Raw genomic sequence first — 14,604 nt, 5'->3', positions numbered from 1 at the left:
AGAAAAGAAAAGCTTTATAAAGGGCTTTTCTTAAAAAAAAAAAAAAAAAAAAAAAGTTAGTGTCTCCAAGCACACAAAACACACTGATACTTTTGAAGTTTTACCAAGACACTGTACACCTGAATTCAAGGCACTGTAACTCCAAATATTTCTGCTTGTTCTGTAATAATTTCTTAGTTATAACTCAAAGCAATGCAACCTATTACTACAGATCTTCCTGAAAGATAGTTGCCATTTAAATACAAGTTATCATGCTTCAAACATTGTAAAGTTCATAAATACATATAGACTCAAAAAATTTGTCAGTTGACATTTTCAGAAGGAAAAAAAAAAAATCTATTAGGGTCAGTGCATGCGAATCATTTTGCTGTTATAGAGCCAGTGTAAACAGATTTATTTCAACCACTAAAGTTCAATTTCAAAATAAAATCAAGCAGTGCAAAATACTCTTGCCAAATATAATTTTCAAGATGGAGTTTTAAGTTTATTTGGGTTTTAGTGGTTAAAAATATGTAGTTTTCAATCTGTCTGATGATGCTACGTACAAATTTTTTCCTCCAAGGAAAACTGAGAAAGTATTAAAATGTATGAAAATAAACTACGACTGTGGATGTATTTTCCATAACATAATATCTCAGTGTAAGAACAAGTTCTGTGACACTGTGTATTTGACAAATATTTTGGCAATTGTCTAACCAAAAAAGGATGATGCTTGCTAACTCACCAAAACAAACAAAAAAGGCAACCACTACATCCTGTGGAACATGCAAAGGAGCTAGAGGATGAGAACAATAAAACAAAGCCATAACGACAGAAAGCCAAAACACAGCTCCATTCAGTATTTTCATTCCTTTCTCAAGTGACCTCACAGACTGTTAACTAACACAATAGCATTCAGAGCAATTAGATGATGCAGTTAATACAAAGGCTTCAGAGAAGCTAGGGCTAGGCTTTTTCTGTTTGAAGTCACCTTTGTGTCTAATAAGTAAAAGAAAACATTTTCTCTTTGAATAAGGAAAAAGAAAGGTGAGAGTTTAGAGGAGCTGTCATCTTCAATTCTTATAACTAACCTCTGTTTATTTTTAATGTGAATCTACTATTTCTAGACTGAAGGTTTAAATCAGTTCTAGTCAGGAATTACTGTAATTCCATTTCAAATTAGTCAGCATCATTCCATTTCCTTTTCCAGAGTGTTATAATTCCAACCATGCTAGGATAAGATCTAATATGGACCAGGTATATTAATTTATTGGTATCATAGGCTGTCCTGATACATCCTATTTAATCAAAGTCTCTAGCTAAGATGTTCTAACCCTCAGATCTGCCACTTGGAGGCCAGCAGTCATTATGGTGATTGATTAAATTGTTTTATGAAGTTAAAAATCTATACTTGAAGAAAGCAATTTAATTATCTCAGATTAAGTACATGATTGGAATAACATGTTTCTTAAAGTAGAAAAAGTATCACAGAACATACAAGGACAAGAAACTGTTGAGGATACAAATGACAAAGTTATTTGCTTTTTTTGTCTACTTTTCTATGGGAATTTTTTTTCACATTTGTTAAATTTACAAGGATCACTTGACAGTCTTACCTCTCTGGCTACGAGGTAAAGAAGCTCCCCAAGCGCTGGTAGAAGGCATTGTTTCAATTTGCTATTTCTGAAGTTCTCTCTGATGAGTTCAGTTAAAAGTATAATTGCCTAAAATAAAAAAATAAATCATAGAACAACACGTATAATCTTTTCTCAAGCAAAATGAATTGTTAAAGGTAACAAGCTTTATCTGAAATGCCATATTACTGATATACTCTTCATTTATGCTAAAGAGCCATCTGCAAAGGATTTAGTAAGCATTGAAAGACAAGAAAAAATAATAATTACTGAACAGATTATATATGCAACATGGAGAAAAATGCAATAAGGAAATAGCCTAAGTGACAAATTGTCAGCTATCCGTTCTTCCCTTTCCCTCAGGACAATAGAAGTAGATCTGCCAGGAAAAAAAAGTCTACTTGCTGTTCCTAGGTTTGTGTCAGAAGATCTAAAAGTTCTCCTCACCATCAGGTTACAAAAAGAATGAACAACAAAACCAAAGAAAATGCTGTCTTTTGTGTAGATATTAAATCAGAAGATAGGAACTCTGAAAGTTTTGTCTCCTGACCTCTGAGTTTACTGGCGACCCATTGCGTGAGATCTGGACATATCATTTTAGTTTTCGGTACTTCAAGAGTTTCTGTTTGCAAAGCATATATATATATATACTATATAGTATTTATATTGAGGGGGTGGAGGGAAACTGAAAATTCTGATTCATCTTGTGCAGGTGACCTAGTAAGAAATCACTTTCCCATACACATATGCAACAGATTTCAACCTAATGTTTAATACTGGACTCATTCAAGAAACAAAGAACCATTTAGCTACCACATGTTAAATTGAAAAGCATGCTATCTGCTGGCTGCGGTGTGCTCCCCAAAACCCAAATGTGCTCCAATATGTACCAAGCATATAGCACTATAGAAGCTAGTTGTTTCCTTAATTAAGAAAGATGGACCTACATGTCCCCCCTGCTCCCAAACATTCATGCCTTGCAAAAGTAGGAAAAGAAGACAGTTCAGCAAATACGGATATAACATACTTCCTATGTCCCTTAAATAGTTCCTTTGACTATTGGGAAGGATTTAGTTCTAATACTTCTAAAGTACTTATGAGATGCAGCAATTCAGCTCTGTAAACAGATACTGTCAGTGAAGTCAGTGATTTCCAATAGTTTGCATGATATGCTAAGTGAGATCTGAAGTTATATTTATGTACTTTAAACAGTAATATTGCACATACTATTCCATTTTAAACCTCGGAAAAGTCAACTTTTAAATTATTACTTTAAATGTGAAGTGTGATGTAGCTTGTGTTATTTTTTTTTTAATTAAACAGAAAGCATTGCTGTAAAGTATCTCAGTCTACAGAAACAGGAAAAAAATAGTAGTTCAGGCAAATAATAATACTTATTGCATATTTCACTATTATGCAGAAAACAAGGCAATAGAAACCATCATATTATGATCTCCTTCAGTATAACAAATGGAGCATGAATTTTATTTCATTCTTCTGCTTAAGAACTCTTCCCTTCCCCTTTAAACAGCAAAAACATTATCAGCAGTATCACTGAAACATTTCACGTGTTTATTTTATGCTTTAGTAGAGAACAATGTGGACTTTTTAAGAATGAACTTGTTTAAAAATATTTTAAAGTAGGACTGACTCTGTGACAGTCCTATCCGAAAGTCATTGAGTCCAGGTCTTAGATATTGATGATGCTACAAATATCTGATAAGAAGCAGAAATGTTTAGATCATCTTTCATATGTATCTAATTTATAACTAATCAAATCATAATGAAATAAGTACTGGATCACTGTAACATTCTTTTTATTGTTCTCTTCTAGTTCAAAACTACTTTTAATATGGCTATACAATAGGGAAGAGTTAATGAGCTGACAAAAAATTTCTCTGGTGTTTTTCCCAGTTGAGAAAGTATTGTATTGTCTCTTATACAGAGCACAGGGACCACAGACTTCTATCACTCATCTCAAGAACCTCAGCGTTTACAGTCCTGTATGAATACAAACAAGCCAGGCACAAGGGGTCTAAACAGCAGCAGTTCTGGGAAACCACTTACTTTGTGCAGTCAATTTCCCAAGATATTCTCAGACTTTACATAATGTTTAAATGGAGAACCTGATAGCCATTCTTCCAGACTGGTCTCAAATTAATCCAACAAAAAGATAGGAATTTTTCAGTTCTGATTACGGGCCCACCAGCGTAGTCTTCTTTCTCCTTCTGTGGAGGATCCAAGTCTAACTCTCTTGAGCACCAGCTTCATGGCACGCTCAAGGAACTGCTCAATTCACTTCAGCTGACAGAGTCCCACCACCCTAACACTTACAAGCTTCATAGTTTTGCCTCTGTTAAGAAGCTTTCCCTAAACAGAAAAAAAGTATTCACAGTAGACAGAACCTTTCAGGTGAATCATGAGAGATGGCTCAGACAAATGGTTTTCAACACAGCTGAAGTACTCATACAGCCCAGTGTACACTAGCATTTCAGATAGTACATTTAAAATCTGGAATCACCTTACTTGGTGACCTGGAAAAGTCAAGCAGTTCACATAATCTGGTTAAATTGTGGTGGTTAATCTGTGATTTGTTTGCCATTATGTGTTCTCTCACTCACATTCTTAACCAACACACTTGAAGCATGGGAGATTATGTAACAGGGATGGAGATGTGGAGACAAACTATAGCCTGGGTTGAATATGAGGCCACAGAGAGGGAACACATGCTACTGCTGACTGTAATGCCACATTGTGCATTTTTCTGAAGTGGAAGACAAGGACCAACATAAAGATGGATGACAAAATATAGCCACATTTATTATGTACCTGCATTGGAAGCAAGACCTGCTGCTGTAGCTACAAATTTTCTTCTGGTGCTGTAGCTACTAGCTAGACAAAGGATTGATGCAGCTCAGAAGCAAACAATAGAGATACACACATTTTCTGGACATAACAGAGGAAGTAGTGTAGCTTGTGTGTTACAAATGTAGGAGCAGGAAAAGCTTGGGAAATGGGAAGCTTAAAGTTGAGGAAACAGATGTCGATAAAAGGACAATAAGAATGCAGGAGGAGACTAAGGGAAGTATATAAGGTTAGGAGTTTGATCTAGAGTGATAGAAAGGCGATACTGTTATCCATATGAACAATTCACAATAAAGCTCCCAAGGAATTTTAGTTTCTCTTGTTAGAAAACTGTGGGCCAAAGCCACTTCAGTACTTATTCCCAAAGGGGAAAGCAAAACAATCTACAGTCCTTCCTCTGAAAGAGATCTGATGTGATATGCCTTTGAAAAGATGTGTGGTAACTGAAGGATGTAACAAAAGTTTTTCAGAGTTACAGACAGACACTCTTTACCTTGGGTAGCACAGGAAAAAAATAATTAAAAACCAAAACAAGCAAAAACCACCAACACCAAACAGACCACAACAGCAACATCGTGGTTTTCTCACAAATCATGAGAAGTGTTTGGACAAAGGCAAAGGTTATCTGAAAGAGTCCTGGTTCTCTACTTTCAAAACATACTCTCTCTTCCCACTACTCAAAAGGCCTAGCAAAACAGTCACATCCAGCCATTAAGCAAGAAGCAGCTAAAAAGAAAGCGTTACTCCAAGGTTTCTTTCAGAAATCTAAAGAAAATTGTGATATTGAACATAAATCCCATTCTGTATAAAGCAATGAATATAAATGCCAAAACACATATATTGGCTGCTGATCACTGCAAAGCACATAGCAAATTTGTCATTATGCATACACCCCAATAAAAATAGGCAATACATTATTAAATTATTGATGGAACACATGTATACTACATAACCACCAATTAAAAAGAAGTCAAAACATAATTTAAGTTTTTATCCACAATGAACAAACACATAGCAAAACAGAAAGTATTTTAACTGAAAGGTATGCTAGGCAGGAGACAAAAATTCTGGTGTTTTCTGGGAGAGGACCAGTAAAAAGTCATTATCATCCCTGACTTGCAATTCAGAATATCAGAATATCCTGATATTATCCTGATATAAGAAACTGCCTCAATGCTTATCAGCATGTTGTAAGTCACTTCAGATTTATTGCAAGACATGATCTTCTAGAGAACTTTATCAGAAAACTACTTGTAGACTATGTTGCTGGATCCTGAAGTGTTTTCGTTACAAGGTTTAAATTTTTTACAATGACAAATTCATAGATACATAAAATCACTTGCTCAGTAAACAAATATTCTTGTTTCTAAATCCTTTACTAATATGGAATGCAATTTATGCTTTTGCAAGTCATAGTATTTTTGCAGTCTCCAACCTTACTGTCATTTGCATCTATATAGAAAGAAGCAAAATACTGACACAAAGGTCTCAAAAACTCAAAGAAAATAATCTGTGAAAATTAGCCTAATTTTACCAGACTTTGCAAGAAAATATTATGTGAAGATCCCATCACAGACATTCACAAAAAGCATAAAGGGAAGTGAAAGGTAAATCAGGTAGTTAAAATTAAAAAAAAAAATAATCAGGAGTTTACAGAGTTTAACAAACATCCCAGGAAAGAACAATTTCCAGTCCTAAAAATTATAAAATGTAGTCTTCTTTCTTTTTTTCTTAATAGTTTACAGATATTTTTCACAGTACAGCACTTTTTCTTCCTCAGAGCACTAAAGAGTTTTTATCCTCAACTTGCCTTGATTTTCCTTCACATTCTGACCTCAACAGCTTCACAACTCCAATCTTTGTACAGAGAAATCATATAAAAACTGGAAAGGTAGTCTTCAAATCAAAGCAAAAAGATCTACTAAACAAACTTTGACCTTCTCCCCCATTTTTTAATGAAATGCTATGTTCGTTAACTGTTTTCTTTAACTTCTTTCAGAACATTTCTTCAGATGTTATTCAGGAACTTTAAACAGCCTGCCATTCCAGAGAGAGCTTAACTTTCATATTTAAGAAATAAATATATTAAAAGCTTTAAAACCTACTGATACATCAGCTTGAGAAAGTAGTAGTCACATTGGTTGAAACGCAATTCTGCACTAAAAGATGAACACATAATGACAGCATTTTCTCCTTTATTCGATTTGCTTTCTATAGCTATACAGAATTACTCTTGCTTTTGTGATGAAATATCTATTTTGAGAACTACTTTCACTGTGGAATCAATACCACTAAAAGTACCTCAGCACTGTGGCATTAGCAGACATCATCCATATTCAGTTAATGCCTCTAAACTTTGCCTCTTTAGATCGAGGGTGAACATGCCATGAAATAGTATTTAGACTACACAAAATTGATGAGCCATGCCATAACACGAGCTGCAGACAGTAGTCCCAGCAGACTAGCTAGGGACATTAAATCATCATGATACCTAAGTTACAACTGCTTGTTTGTTTGCAGGCAGGACTTGATGAAGAAAATCCAAATCAAATTGTACATCTGCTATAGAGAATCAAGGCAGGCTGTTCAAAATTATCAGCTTTAATGATGTATCTTAACCAGCAGAAATCCCTGATTTAATATCAATACTGATCTTGTTTTGCACCTGTAATATTTATTTTCCCAAAAGCATGGTTAATAAACTGGTAAATCTTGATGACACACTATCCAATACATTTATGTATGCAGTCCTAAAACTCTCAGAATCCTATGTTCTATTAAATAAAATCGGGAATTAATTTTTTATTTAGTAAGCTATTCTTTTATTCACCTGTACTAAGTTCCATTTGGTTGCCTTACTACTCAGCTGAAGTTTTTCAAAACTGTCATTAACTATAATGGGTAGATTATCCACCTCGTGTGGTTTTTTGGTTGTTCATTAAAATTAAGAATTTAAGATTTAAAATGAATGAAAATGAAATCAAAGAACAATATTTGATATTGGTGAACAGAAATTACTGTTTCTCACTCTCCTTCAAGATTTTAGGACTAGCAGACCTAGTTATTATTTTTATTCTGAAATAACAAGAAGAGGAAGTAGTTCTCCTGATACTCCAATTCCTACACTTTTCTCATATTTGAATGAAAAAGTGGTAAAACTGAGCTAAAAAAAATTCAAATTAAGTTATTTCCTTTCCTGTGCACCAACAAAAACTGCCAAAAAGCTAGTCAACACTGCAATAAATCCAAGTTTTCATTTTTTAAAAAGCTGATTTATTAAACAAGAGAAAAGTTGTCTGAACAAATCTAAGCCTTAAGATCAGTGATTTAGTTTAATTACATAGTCTGACAAATAGTCTCCTTCTCACCTATAGTACATTTTTTTTCTTTTCAACCTGCCTACATTTTCCCTTTTAGAGAGGTAAATAGTAAAGAACTGCAAGTCTTACACTGTCTGGTAAAAGCATCTTAAATTTAATAAATTATCAACACCTTTTACACTAGCTGTCAAACTGGATGGATATAGTATAATTATAACAAGAGAAGAAAGAAGAAAGATTCATATCTGGATAGACAGTCATTACCTTCATTTACAACAATAGTGTGTGGAGTTGATATATTTATTACCTGTGGCAGATTCTCAACCCATTTCAAGCTCTATCTAGAAGTTTCCCTGCAGTTTTAGGAATCCAGAAGTAAAAATTACAGCATATTCAAAAGGATAAGGTATTTTATACCTTAAGATGTAAAGTGGCAATGTATAGACTTACAGTATTACTCCATCTTTGATCTATTACTATGACTGTCAGCAAGTATTAGTGGAAATTAAAACGTATTTGTAATTCTGCAAACCCTTACAAGTGATAAAAACTGTCTATGACTCAAGCATAACGGAAATTACTTTTCAGTTCATTTTCTTGTGAGTATATACACATCATGTAACGTGGGCAAGTAATGCCAAAGCAATCTCACTTTCCTTGGACGAAAGCATTCCCGCTAGGCTGAGAAAGTACACCGTGGTTATATTGCCACTAACCAGAACAAAAAACTAGAGTAATATTTGTATCAAGTACTCATCTTTAAAATAGTGCATGAAAAAAACCCCATGACCAGCCTTCTCTGAACATCTCAAGCATGTTGCCTACGTCCCTTCTCAGTAGAATATGAATAGTTAAAACTTTACAAGGGGTAACTGTACTTAATCAGGAGTTGGATCCACATGTACCTGTGATCCACTGGACCTCAGTGAAAGCTGGTTAAATACCCTGAAATAAACAAGTGGCTTGACTGAAGAGTTGGGTGGCAAGACGGAAACAGATACTTTTGTCAAACTCGTCTATGGGGTGCAGATACAAGAAGAAAGAGTCTGAGTCTGAAATATTCAGGTTTTGCAAATTTTTTGTTCGGTACAATAAACTGGGTCATGGAATCAGGAGGACTGAAGGGAATTCTGACCATCAGACTATGGACGTGGTATTAATGCAGTCCAGAATGTAGAAAAAAAAGATAACCAAATGTACAGCATATCACACAATTTATGCAGAAATAGAACTCTTCTAGGGAGCAATGTAAGATGAATGTGTGACACTTTTCCAGGTGGAATACAATGCAAAATTGATTCATCATGAAAACTTATCTTTTCAACTTTTACGTAACTACTGTGGGAAGAGCTCTGAGCAGACAGAGTAGCTGTCATGCACTCAACTGGAGGCTCCATCAACTTGCTTTAGAATCAACTTGAGATCCCAGAGGGATACAATCAGACACAAATAGTAGGAATTAACTTACAAATCTGTTCGGTTTACTAACAAATCAAAAATGCATCTAAAAGAACTGTCTACAAGTTTTGGGGTTTGTTTGATGATTTTTGTTTTACTTTTAAGAAAAAAATAGTTATTTCTTCTCCTAGTCTGTCATGAAAGATGTATTATTACACGACCTCAGTTGCAGATGTTCATGAATATATCTGATTTCCACCCCAGCCCTTAAGTTTGAAGCTTTTTAATGACAGGAAGGACCAGGTAAAAATACTTGCTTCAAACAGGACAGGGATCCTGGTTTTGTTTTTGCCAAGGGTAGGAGAGAAAAAGATTGCTCAGGAGTCCAAAAAGTGAAAGGTCCCTGAATTAGAAAGATTTCTGCCTTCAAAACTGAGGTCAGTGGCAATCAGCCGGAGCTAGTTTACATCTAAAGATGTAAACTGGAACTAGAAACCAGTCTTCACATAATAAGATTTGGCAGGAGCATCCAAAGAAGAGGTCTTTTTTCTTTCTGGTTTGGTTTTTTTTTTTCTTCCTCCTTTTTGTTCCCCTATATTTAACTAGCATCATTATATGCAGGTTTCTATCATTCATCCTTGCCTTTTCTGAATAACATGTTTCTGGATTTTTATTCTTTTCATAACTCTATGTGAAGTTACTCTAAGTCATCTTCTTCTGCTTCCAGGCAATGGGCCTGTTATCCACTTGATTTAGAAGCCATGCTGGTGACACTCTTGAAGACCAATGTCCATCAATAAAATATCCATGCAGGATATTTTAGATTGATTAATTCTACATAGAATTTCTCATATTTTGAAAAATTCTATAGACTTTGAGGATTTTCCATACATTTTCTTTGAAATTAGTTCCCTTTATTGATTATTGCAAATTCCTTCATTCTGCCCAGTGAAGATAATAGCCAGACCAAACATCTGGCTAGAAATTTCCTTCTTCTCTACAGAAATCTTTTAAAAATATGTTTCAGAGTAAAATCACCTTTTTTTTTCCCAGATGATAGCTGAAAGGACTGGTATTCAGAGGAAAAGCTAGGACTTTTACAACTGATCTTGCCTAACACTGAGCCTAGTTTGAGTGTCTTTTAGTGCTGTCATCAGAAGGCAGCAGGAAATTAGGCTTTTCAGCTACCACCAGCATGCAATTTCTATCACAAAAACATGTTGTAGCCTAATTGTGTCAACCAAGCAAGTATGTGCTTTAGAGGAAAAGGCTGGATTTTTTTTCTCCTGTTACTAGTCTATGATTTGATTAATTTGCAAGTGCAAGACAAAACGAGATGGAAGAAGGGCTCTCTTTTAGGTTCATTCTTCAAGGTACATACTAAGTTGCAAGAACTAAACACTTCAATGACCAAATTGTACAACAACTAGCACAGACCTGAAGTTGGTTGACTCAAAAGAAATTAAAAGTATCAAAAATATATTAAAACCAAATTCTCAGCTATGTCAAGCTTTAATAAAAAAAGAACTAATAGCAACACAACATGGAATTGCAATATTTTATGATGTGACTTTGCAAACATCATGCAAACAGCATCAAAATTATGCCAGGAAATATTTAAAACCTCACATAGATATTTTCCAGAATTAGTAGAAAGAGTCATGTGTTTCATGTCAAGAAGCTTAGGCATGAAAAATTTTTCAGTGTGGTCTCTCTTGCTCACAGCAAGAATGCTAACTTCATGATTCATTTTCTGTATGTATTTGATGGTTCTTCTGATACTGTAGCAATCTAAGAAAAGCAAATATTTCACTTCTTCCACAGTTAAAAATTTGTTCTCAGTAGGTTATTTTAACTACAGAAACAATATTCAGGCTAGTTCACCTAGCCTTTTACACCCTAAGCATATTTCCAATGTATATGACACATCCATTTACTTATAAAGTAACAGATGTCAGCTGTACAGAAAACCAGAAAAAAATGGAAAGGGGGGAAATCACACACTGTAAACATTGTAAACAGATCCGTCTTAGACATAAACTTAAAAATATCTGCTGGAGCTGTCCTTTTTAATACATAAAATTCTTTGCCCTGTAGCGTACCTCTTCTTTAATATATTTTAAAAGTTTTAATTAGCTAGAAAAGCTATTTGAAACTAAGAGGAACCTTTTGTCAGTCTAAGAAATAAGAGAAACATACTGTTTTCAAACTATTCATTTTGACATTTACCTTAATTTTCATTTTCTATTCTACAAAATTTACACACAGTGTGCTAGTGAAAGTAACAACAAAAATTGATGCTACAAGCAAAGACCAAAGTCTATCCATGATGCCAAAAAATACTAGTGAAAGAACATATCTAATTTAAATCTACAACATGTGACAAATTCATCTCTTTCTGTCCCATGATGCAGAACCGTACAAAATTCTGTATTCTGATGTGCTGTTTCCATGAAAACTGGGGTAGCATAAAAAGAAAAGGGAAGCATTTAAACAATCGTTTTAGCATTGTCTCCTTCCCTGCAATCATTTGAAACCTCCTACCCAGTTTCTACCAACTAAGCAAGAGTTAAAAAGTAGGGTTTTTTTTTTTGTTTGTTTGTTTTAAAACCTTTACAAGCAAAATAGCAACATAAAAGTGACAGAAAGGCGGTGGAATAAACTCATTTCTTTTTCAACAGAAAATACATATATGAAAACATTTTGAACACACTACACACAGAAAAAGCTCAGAGATTACACTATTAAGTATCAGAACACACCCTCCTAAACCAAGGATTTCCTTTGTGATAGCTAACAAAGGAAGAGGTGAATATGCTAAATGGTAGCCTTTACGTAATTAAGTTTAAAAGTCAGCCAGCTGCAAGTCAATTCATGAGAAAGCAGGCTCCATTAGCTGACAGATCTGCTTGTTAGCTGTAAAAGTAAAGATTGTTCAAGTATCCCTATTGCATTTTCTATATACGGATTTAGCTGCCTAATTTTAAACAGAGAGAGGGAACTGCAGGCAGTAAGTGGCTCTTGGGGCTTTAGGATATTTGGAATCTTTTCCTCTCCATGAAACAGTTCTCAGTGCTCTCAAGAGTACAGGCTTTAGCAAGAAAGCTAAGGGTATATTCCCAAAGGTAACTAGTGAAATGGCTGACAGTTTGTTAACATCACATTCATTTACTACCACTGGCAGGCTGAATCTTTCAATTTTTAATGCTGGAGGATAACCACCCTTATGTTTTTGTGAAAATGATAGCAAGGTACCTTAAATTAGCCCTAAGGGATTTGATTTTGTTGTCTTGATTTTTTTGGCTTTAATTTAAGAAAAAAATTAAAATGCATATTCAATTCATCTTGCTCTGTGTGTGTATGAATAAAGCCAAAAAAAAAAATCTAAGAAATCACAGAACATTTTTATAAAGGCAAAATTATTCCATGCATATACAGAACAGGACACAAGTATATTCTAAAGCCTCAGGAAAGTGATGCCGGAGGAGGGACAAACTGAAATTAGTTCAGCAAAAGCCCGCATAGCACAACAGTCAGAAATACTAAGCTTCCCACTGCATGGTACACACATTAAAAAGGTAGCTGTCAGACACATGGTACACTTCACATAATCATGATTTTCCTCTGGAAGTAAGTTAACCTGAAACTGCGTATCACCCTAGGATCAAAACAAAAAGGTAAATCCTATTCAAGAATCCTCCAGCTGCCTTCCAAATCAAAGGAGCTTCCAGGTTTTATTCTTTGCAGCCCTAGGAAAGGATGGTTTGCACAGACTAATCCAGGAAGTATTACTTTCATCTCTTACACTGCTGCTTAAAAACAACCTCTGCTCTCAGGCAAACATGAAATTGGTAGACTTAGGGACAGAAAAGTTAAAACATATATCATTATTTATAGAAGTTTTCTATGCAGCTGAATTGCAGGAAAAACATAACTCATTGTTGACAATATAAGCATTATTTGTTAGCCTAACATTTATGCTTATCTTTTTTAACAATAAGAACTATTGGGTCAAGCTCTATTTCTTAGTAGGTTTTGCACAGTAGAAATGGAAAATAAAAGATGATTATCTCAGGGGTTTGGTGCAAATTTAGTCCTCACTAGACATAATTCTCATTAACATTAAAAAAAATTATTGACTCTACAGTTGTCATGCATTTAAAACTCCCTTCAATGGGAGTCACTCACCTGTAAAAGCTACCAGGGAATAATCTAGGACAGAGGAATTACCAGCTTAAAACATGACAACTTATTTGACTACCACAGAATTTAAGTTCAAAAAGTATAGTAAATAGTAATTTAGAAAGTGATTATTTTATAGTGAAAAAATATTACTTTTAACTACAAATGTAAACTATTTTAACTAAGTAGGACTTAAAACTGTATTCCTTATTGTACATTTGCATTATAATGTAGAATGGAAGAAAAAAATGGAATAACAGGATGTTGTACAGTAGAGTTTAAACCACTGCATTTTAAACTATATATGATGATTGTTCTATGCTAACAGGTAAAATACTGAGATCTTAAACCTTCAAACACTAGTTGTGTTGAAGAAGTCATTATTTAACAGCATTTTTGTGAGATAATTATATTTCTTTAGCTGTGGTAATATGCAAATAGCTAACTGTACGAGAGCAAATGACTATGTAATGTTAAAAAAATGAAAACCTTAAAGCAGAGCAATTGAAACAAGAAATATTTCCCACTTTAAAAAGAAATACAGTGGGAAGGGCCACGGGTCCAGAAAACAAAGTCACACCATGCTTTAAACAGAAATCTCACAACTTGTGTTGCAAAAATACTACAGTAGAGGTGGGCAAAGATATCAAATGGTTAGAATCAACAAAAATCTGTGATTACAGGAAAGTATATATGCTGAAAATAGTCCTACAAGCTGTCTGGTGAGACATGAAACACTTCCATCATTATAACCAGTTACAAAGAATCCTTTTAAAGTGTTCTCTGATGCAAGATGTGTTATTCTATACATAAGCAACTTAAATATGGCAATCTTACACCCAAATTGCACATCAGTTTCACAGCATATATACAGAAGAATGAAGGTAACTTTTTTTTTTTCAATGTTTCACTCCAAAATGGAAGTTGATTTTAGTGTTCTACTTTCTTCATACAAATAAGTTTACTTCTGAAATAACCAACATAAAGTTACACAGCAATATTAAAGGTAAATGAATTCCCCAACTACAAACAATACACTCAAACATAAAAAAGAACTTGACATAAGTCAATGTATCAGTTATAAAGCGTTACAGTAAATTAAGGTTTTTGTATGACTATATTTTTATCCCCCCAAAAAGTGTTACTCAATTGTTTAAAATCAAGATATATGGAAAGAAATCATGATTTCACAAGACATATCTTTGTCAATAAAGACACAAGATGCT

General features: G+C 34.2%; 1 protein-coding gene across 2 annotated transcripts in view; it reads right to left on the bottom strand.

Moving 5' to 3' along the window:
* ULK4 (unc-51 like kinase 4) overlaps positions 1-14,604 on the bottom strand; it is a 264,773-nt gene that overhangs the window by 211,409 nt on the left and 38,760 nt on the right. For both annotated transcript variants that reach the window (XM_041122173.1, XM_030007779.2), the window contains one exon: positions 1,596-1,703. In XM_041122173.1, coding sequence (XP_040978107.1) covers positions 1,596-1,703 — 108 coding nt within the window. The remainder of the gene's footprint in view (positions 1-1,595; positions 1,704-14,604) is intronic.

Source organism: Aquila chrysaetos, chromosome 3 (genome assembly GCF_900496995.4).
Source record: "Aquila chrysaetos chrysaetos chromosome 3, bAquChr1.4, whole genome shotgun sequence".
NCBI lineage: Eukaryota > Metazoa > Chordata > Aves > Accipitriformes > Accipitridae > Aquila > Aquila chrysaetos.
The sequence above is the reverse complement of the archived record's forward strand: the minus strand, read 5'-3'. Positions and strand labels throughout refer to the sequence as shown.